The sequence below is a fragment of the Anneissia japonica genome, unplaced genomic scaffold (assembly GCF_011630105.1).
Source record: "Anneissia japonica isolate Jap-2015-1 unplaced genomic scaffold, ASM1163010v1 scaffold1462_len73345_cov209, whole genome shotgun sequence".
In the NCBI taxonomy this organism is placed as follows: Eukaryota; Metazoa; Echinodermata; class Crinoidea; order Comatulida; family Comatulidae; genus Anneissia; species Anneissia japonica.
In genome coordinates this window covers 13497-21757 of record NW_022749164.1, presented here as the reverse complement: position 1 = coordinate 21757, position 8261 = coordinate 13497, and the positions used below count along the sequence as shown (strand labels likewise).

Genomic DNA, 8261 nt, shown 5'->3' with positions numbered 1-8261 from the left:
GGTACCCCTATTCAGGGGACACTCCTATTAAGGGGACACTTTTTTGGCCTTGAATGTGTCCCCTTAATAGGGTTTCTACTGTATTTCCTTTTATTAGAGCATTATATTCTGGTAAAGTTAGAGTTATTGTTAATAATGTTCTGGTTTTGCAACCTACTTTAAGTATACATTCAATTATATGGGTTGTTACATTGTTTCCATTTAATGTAGTTTTAAAATTACTGTACGCGTTTTTACTTTAGGAGTCGTAGTTGTACGCATTTTGTCCTCTGATGTAGGCTTTGATGGATTGTTCTGCTCTTTATTATGTCAATACTTTTTATTTCAGAAATTTTCAGTACGTGAGAATCAATGATGAAGTCTGCAGTGACAACTGTACTCATTCTAGCATCGCTTGCTTCTGCAGGTAAGCATAGGTCTGATGATCTAGTTACCAGTGTCTTATTATTTTTATGAATACAAAAACAGCCTTGCATATGCTTTTCACTTTTTGTTTGCAAGTTTTCTTCAAAATATAGTTTTTAATAAATTCTCTCTTTATTTTCAATTATGATTGCAATTTAAATTTATTTCAATCACAATTAAGAGTGAAAGACAGAATTGCTTGTCATGTACAATCGTTTAAAATGTAGGCCTATAACAGTTATTTATAAGTATAGATATATTTAATGTCTTTTAAGCATTTCACAAATATTCTTATGAAAAAAACACGTAGGTAGCACTTTTTTTAAACTAACGATAAATTTTATTTCACGAGCTTTCGCCCCAGCCAATGGGGCTTCATCGGGTGTGTGTGGTTCCCATGATAAAGAAATATTCGTCGACACCAAATTGATAGCATTGGATCATTGGATAAAGCTTAAACAAATATATTACGACAAACAATAAATCTGAATAAATAGTGAAATAAAGAAGTTAATCCCTAAAGTTAGCAATGGTTGTGGCAATGAGAGGCCTCCCCATTGTCCCAGACAGATAAGCGCTGCTATCATTGCTAACTTTAGGGATTAATTTCTTTGTTTCACTAATAAATCAGATATATTGTCTATCATATTATATTGTAATCCGATCATATCAATTTGGTTTCCATGAATATTGTGCACCCTGATAACCACTTCACTCGCCCGATGGAGCTTCATTGACTGAAATAAAATCTAGTCAAAAAGTGCTACTACCTACTGGTTTTTTTTTTTGTCTTTACTGACTAATATGCCTACAACTACTGTAGCTAATTGACTTTCCCAGCAGTAGCTGAAAAAGTAATTGTTTTTGTTCTGTTTTTTTATTTCATGTATTTTTTTTTTACTTACTTTTTCCCTATCTTTTTGCACTGGGTTATTCCGCCAGGAATTTAGTCACTTTCTATGATTGCATCTTCACCAGAACTTTGTCCAAGCATAGACCATATATTAAAAAATGTGTCTTCCAATTATAGTTTGTGACCAATTAAAGGGATTTAAGGGCAAACATCCAATACCAGATAGGCCTATTTCAAAAAAGGATAAACTGATCTGAATGAAACTAGGCCTATTATGAAAGTTTAACCAAGTTATAAGTCTGGTGACGATGCAAAGTCATGGGTGAAGTTTGGGGTCATTTTAGTTGCTAACGACCAAGACCTAAATATCTCTTAATAACTTATAAAATAGATCTAAAGGAAATTTTCAAAAATATTTTTTCATAGTCCAATGAAGAAATGATTAAATTTTGGTGACGATCCGGAGTGTGGTATTGATATGGACCATTTAAAGAATTATATTGGACAGTTCATTAAACTATATAAACACAATTAGCGTTTTCTAAATCGTTAAAATCAACTGCAGCTATGTCAAACGCAAATTTACCGTGATATGCATGGATAATTTTCGCTTTCAATCACTGAATTACTATAAACTACAAAGCATTAACTTACGCAAGGTCGGTTCATATAGCACACAATGGTTATAAGTCTCCATATTACTCTCGGTATTACCATTTCAGCTACCGTTCGAGTGTTACTAACGTCAAAGTAGTTTTCTTCTTTTTTCCCTTAATTTTTACTTATTGGCTTTTGGCATTAGTGGAAATAGCCGTTGTTTTTGTTCTAGCTTATTTTTGATCGCGTTAGTTGTAATGTTAGTTTTCATATTTTTTTAACTTCATTCATTTCTTTACTAATATTCAGTATTTTTGTTTTTTAATGTGTGTTTTACTTCATACTTTTTAATGAATTTTTTTCGTTGCAATTTCTAACATCATTTCTCATTATGGCAATGCGATTACCAGCCAATTTAAGGGACTATGCAATAAAATCTAGCAAAGCTATTATTTAACCGTCTGTATAGGTGAAGATTTAAATTAAATAGATTAAATTCTTTTAATTGTAAGACTTTATTTTTCTCTTATATGGTGAACCATCACCTTTTATTTATTATCATCATCCTCATCATCATTATAAGGTAATCTGACAGTAATCATCTACCGTATATAGGGGTTTTTTCTATTTTCATTCCTTTTTCCCTTTTCCATTTTCAAGATTTCTAAAATTTATTTAGAACACTTTTTTTCTATAGAAAAAAAAAATTCACTTATAATAAATGAAAATATTATTTCATTAATAATTTGTACTTTAAGGGTAATTTAATAACTTACTTAAGCAATCCAATATGCAGTTGGTTTTTTTTTTCAAGTTTTTTTCAAATAATTTAAATATAATAAGTAGGCTTTAGTTTGTATGTTTTAGTCTGCTCTATATTCAATTTTGATGTATTTTCAGCAAATGCACTGCAGTGCTATACATGCAGCAGTCTAATAAGTTCTTCTGGTTGCGGTGAAAATGATTTTGACCCTAATACAGCCTCTAAGACGACATGTGCCAACAACGAGGTTTGTGCGGTACGTAAACAAAGCTTTTTTTTTTTTTTTTTTGGGTAGCAGTCGGGGCGTGGGAGGATATTATTGTCTAATTTTATATAATGATTAATTTTATTGAATGATATGTGTATGCGCCTTCTTTTTTTTTTGGGGGGTAGCAGTCGGGGCGTGGGAGGGATATTATTGTCTAATTTTATATAATGATTAATTTTATTGAATGATATGTGTATGCAAGTGCAAAAATACCTAATAAACAAAAAAAAAATCTTTTGATGCAACTTTCACAATATCCATGCGTTTGTGTTTGTCTGAAACAGGTGTTTAACCATAATAAACACTAGGGAGTCGAAAACTAAATATGAAGTACCAGTATTCGTCACGTTGCGACATTCGAGGGTCGTTGCCCAGAGAGGCGTGAGTTTAGGAGGGTGTCCCTCCCTCTGGTAAAAATAATATAAAAAATCAGGACTCTTTAAATTGTTTTTTAACGGTGAATGTTTTTCAGCCAAACTGTGATTTATCTAAATATCACATTTACGTAGAGTAATGATTGTATATGTTGTTTATTAACATATAGACTTCTGTTGTTGCTTCCTTTCCAGAAAGCCGTTGTTGGAGATGTTGTCTCACGTGCTTGCAGCCCTATAGGTGAAGGACTAACAGATAACAAATGCTTTCCTGTCGAAGAGGCTTCTACGAATATTTGCTATTGCTCTACTGATTTGTGCAATAGTGCATTGAGCAAAAATCTTGGTCTTGTCTTAGCCTTCATTGCCTTTATGACCGCCAAGTATCTGTAGAGCCAGTGACTTACCTGTATCACATATTCCAATGGCTGTTTGTAGTATCATTTTAATAGGCCTACACGTGCTCTTTATTTGGCATGTTAGCTTAGCTTTAATACTTTTACAATATACATATAGCGACATATAAGTGAGATACGATATGGAATGATGTGTTTATTACGAGCTAAAAATTAGAGTTTAATGCCTGTTTGTAGTATCATTTTAATAGGCCTACACGTGCTCTATATTTGGCATGTTAGCTTAGCTTTAATACTTTGACAATATACATATAGTGTGACATATAGGTGAGATGCAATATGGAATTATGTGTTTATTACAAACTAAAAATTAGAGAGTTTTAATGCCAATATGTATGAAATAAACCCTTAAGCGTTTTACAGTAATGTTTTAATGATAGGCCTACATTTTGAACGTTAAAAAAAGTAGAGGAATCTGCGAGTGTGAAAAGCTTTACCACACAGGAAGACGCCTGAACTAACATGGCCATTCAGGCTTTGTTTGTAGTACATTATAATATAATATCATATATAATTATATTACATGCATTGACAGCAGACGGTCCTGGTTTATGTATATATAATTTCCCCCGCTATTTTGCTCTTCGGACATCCCTTCCCCGTGACATTTTCCCCCCACCCACTAGGAAAACTAGGACAATTGCCTCCCGGACTCTCCCCCCCCAACCCCTCTTTTACTTCATGCGCTAAATAAAACAAGAATGTCTATACAAGGAATACATCAAGATTTATCGTTATTTTCAATAAAAAAAAATCTTTATTTTTTAATTGCATAAGTAACAACAATATTTACATGGGAAATATTCATACAAAATGTATCTAAATAATATTAGAAATGATTTACCGTACAGAAAGTCTTCTAATTCCCCGTTCAGCAACCTTTTATCAAATATTTAACACTCAGCCGCGACCCTTCGACCTCAAATTATCCTGAGAAATATTGGCCAAATTATCCTAATTATCCTGAGAAATATCTGCCAAATTATTAAATATTTTATTATTGTGGCCTGCTTTTAGCAACGGCCTTGAGTTTATTGTTACCTTACATCATTTGATTTTATCTTTTTTTGCTAAGTTTCTATAGAATTGCTCACCCTATCGGAGACAGTCGCCGACTGTTGTAGGGAAGGTTAAACCTGGTTCAACTTTGCCGATTGGGTTGCCGACGAATCGGGGTGCCTTAGAAATGCACCCTGATTTGTCTGCAACGCAATCGGCAAAGTATTTTCAACCTTCTCAACAACTGTCACCGATGGGGTGAGCGATTCTATAGAAACTAAGCTTTAAAGAAAGATTTCATTTAAATGTGAAAAAAATGAACATACCTAGTTATACCTTGTTATTTTGCTTCGATATTTTCTAGATTCGAGGACGTATATTTACATTTTGATCACTTGCGAGAGATATCGATGTTTAATGAATTACTTTTTTGAGAAGTTAAAATTTGAACGTGTATATTTTGTGTCACACAAAAGATGATCATCAAATTTAATACCTAGGCCCGTTAGTGCGATGGTTTACTTCTCGACAGAAAGTTATATTCAATCCGACACTGGAGCGGCGATAATGACATACTCCTCAAGTTAGCATAAAGGGCCACTGTTTTCAGTCTTTTTTTCGATAATTTTGGGCAATTTTTGTTGGGCGTATTTTAGTAGTAAATTCGCGTGTTATGGACAATCCGAACATAAGCATATATAATGCTCGTATAAGACGACCCCACGTTTTTCAATCATAATTTGCTATTTTAATATTTGATCTTATACGCGAGAATATACGCGACGATTGAAATCCAGCCTTACATATCACGTTGTTGTCGTAAATGGCATTAGAAACTTTGTTGCAACCTGGTTGATGTCTTTTTTTTATTTTATATAAAAATTTACAAATGGCTCCTGTTTAAGTCAATGTCAAACTAATGCCTGGGTTTTCTTAAGAATCGCTACACTATTTGTACAGTTTTTTTTCTGCAATCTAGCAGAATAGCACTGGCGTAGTAGTCTCCGACAAAATAGGGAAAGCTCCCCGATACGACCAATTTTGTGAAAGCGACGATTTACATGCATCGGGATTCGGTTGTTGGCATTCTTTTGTCGGCACTTTCGTTTTTACCATCAATTATACCAAGGTGTAAAAATGTGGAATAACTTCTCATAACTATTAAATTCTTAAAATCATATTTCTTTTTTCAAAAGGCAGCTCCATAATCAACTCAACAATAATAATATTTTTACCTGTAGCTAAGTTAGTTAATTCTGCCCTTCTGTTTTGTATGGGGATTCATAGTAAAGGCTCAGCCTGTTTTGAATGCCAACCGATATGAGTGTCAACCGATAGTATATGATCACGTTCCATGATAGATTATATCCACAGAGTGCCCCTAAGCCAAAATTTCAAAATTGAATAAATTGCGTTTTTCCGAATCACGACACAATGAGTAGATTTAGGCCTACTGGTTAAAATTTAAAAATTTAAGATTTTATTTTTAAATCACAGAAAATCACAAATTTATATTCAGTACATTCTCGACTGTCTTGGAAATGTGGACCTTATGTTGGGTGCGTTATAAACACTTAACACCCTACACCTACTGGGTATACGGGTCTGAAACTTTACATTTGAATTTCTCTTGCCAATTAATGCAGTATTATACGCTTATTAGACATCTTCTCAATTTCTCAGCATTTAAAAAAAATAATCTTTTTCCACTTCCAACGTTGTATGATTTGAAATTTACATACAATTCACGTCGTTGCTCTTCTTCCGATTCCGTGTTCATGTTCAGTCTCTCAGTGCTCGGTGGTCATTTTTTACTTTCTTTTTAGATGCGCTGTATCAAAGTGTGTTTGTAAGTTTTAAGCTCTATGTCTACAATTAGGCTACCAACTCCATTAAAAACTTGGAATAACAAAATATAATAAAATTATTATGCCTTTCAATAAGTTTATAAGAATCAACGAACATGTATAGCCTGATTGATTTTGTATTAACCATACATTGTGACATAAATCATAATAACAATAAAAGAACTCAATAGTGTACCGCGCCTGCTTCTTTTGTCATTGAACACTAATTTTGTAATTTTGAAACCGTGTTATAGTAAATAGCATTGCATTGTGGGATGTGTGGTCAAATCAACAATTTGTTTTTATCCCCAATGCTGAGGAGTGCATGCCTTAAATGTCTGTACATTCTGTCCAGCCCATTGTTTTGTTAAAACTACAGTAGGGTTATTCCTTATACATTCGGTCTCCCACTAGAACAGTAGAAATTAATAAACACATCTGCCGTAATTTAACTTTTGTTCACAATAGAGCTGCAATTTCCAAACGAAAATTATAATCCTGACAAAATTTCAAAGATTACAGTCTTATGTTTAACTTGAACATCTTAATCAATTGATGATATTCTGCATAATATAAGCAGGGAGATGTTTACATCTCCCTGTTATAAGGCTCCAATGAACTATGCAGAAAAGTTTTTCCATGATAAACTGTACTGTACTCTTCTTGGTGACCTCGACTTGTCAGTGATTAATTACCACTTGATGTTGCCTGCAGGCACAAGTATGAATGAGTAGTATTAAAGTGCGAGGCATGCAAGGCAGCGAGGCAAAACAACGATTCATGCGAGGCATCGTTTTACCATTCCCAAAAGTGAGAGGCATAACAACATGTATGCGAGGCATCGTTTTACATGGAAAATATGCAGAGAACAACGAAAATCCAATATTTAATAATTATGCGTGATAATGTTAAATAATAATGTAAATTTGCTACTTAATTTGATTTGCAGTGGATTTATTTTTCTCCGCCTAGGCCTAAAGCTGCATACAGGCAGTACATCGCTGATCACAAGGGCAGATCCAAGCAGATCTGCGATCTGCTGCATTATTTTTTCCACATACTCTGGTTTAGGGCAGAATTATAGAGGGCGCTATTTAAGGTCTTGGGTTCTTGGGTATTCAATGTGTTCAGATCCTTGGGTATTTTATTTTAAAAAAAAATTTTTTTTTTGTCATAGAAGAAGAATAAAGAAGTAACAATGTATATTTCAGTCAATTTAAGTAAACAGAAGTCAACGAAGTGCACATAATATTGTTAATTGACTTTTAATTGCTAAAAACATGAGTTCAGAATTGTTTATTGTAATTTGCGTTGCTATTGATCTTAACTATAATTAATGCACACATAATAAAATTTCGTCACTGATCTACTGATAACGCTACTGGCCGACTGAGGGGCGTAATTATCTATCGTTCCTATTTCCTCATGAATATTAATTTTAATTATTAACACAGACAATTACAATAAAATAGAGTTTATAAAAGCAAAAGGGAAACTATACATATGAAAACCCCGTTTTTAATGGATTTTCTGTAAACTTAATTTTGGGCAATTTTTGTTGAATCTTGGGTAATTTCGTCGCAGACCTTGGGTATATGAAAAATTGCGAGTGGTCACCCTGGTTTAGTGAGATGTATGAATACCAGCTTCACTCCCATACATAAAAATTCTATACAACTTTATAGAACTTCTATAGAGTCTAATCAATTTCTACAGAAATTAGTATTTTCTATAAAATT

At 33.3% G+C, this 8261-nt stretch overlaps 1 protein-coding gene across 1 annotated transcript; it reads left to right on the top strand.

The window, feature by feature from the left end:
• Positions 1-248: 248 nt before the first annotated feature.
• LOC117120998 (lymphocyte antigen 6D-like) lies at positions 249-6717 on the top strand. The gene is made up of 3 exons (XM_033266092.1): positions 249-406; positions 2756-2874; positions 3456-6717. Exons 1-3 carry the CDS (start codon positions 352-354, stop codon positions 3651-3653), a joined length of 372 nt encoding a protein of 123 aa, XP_033121983.1. The 5' UTR covers positions 249-351; the 3' UTR covers positions 3654-6717.
• The last annotated feature ends 1544 nt before the right edge of the window (positions 6718-8261 follow it).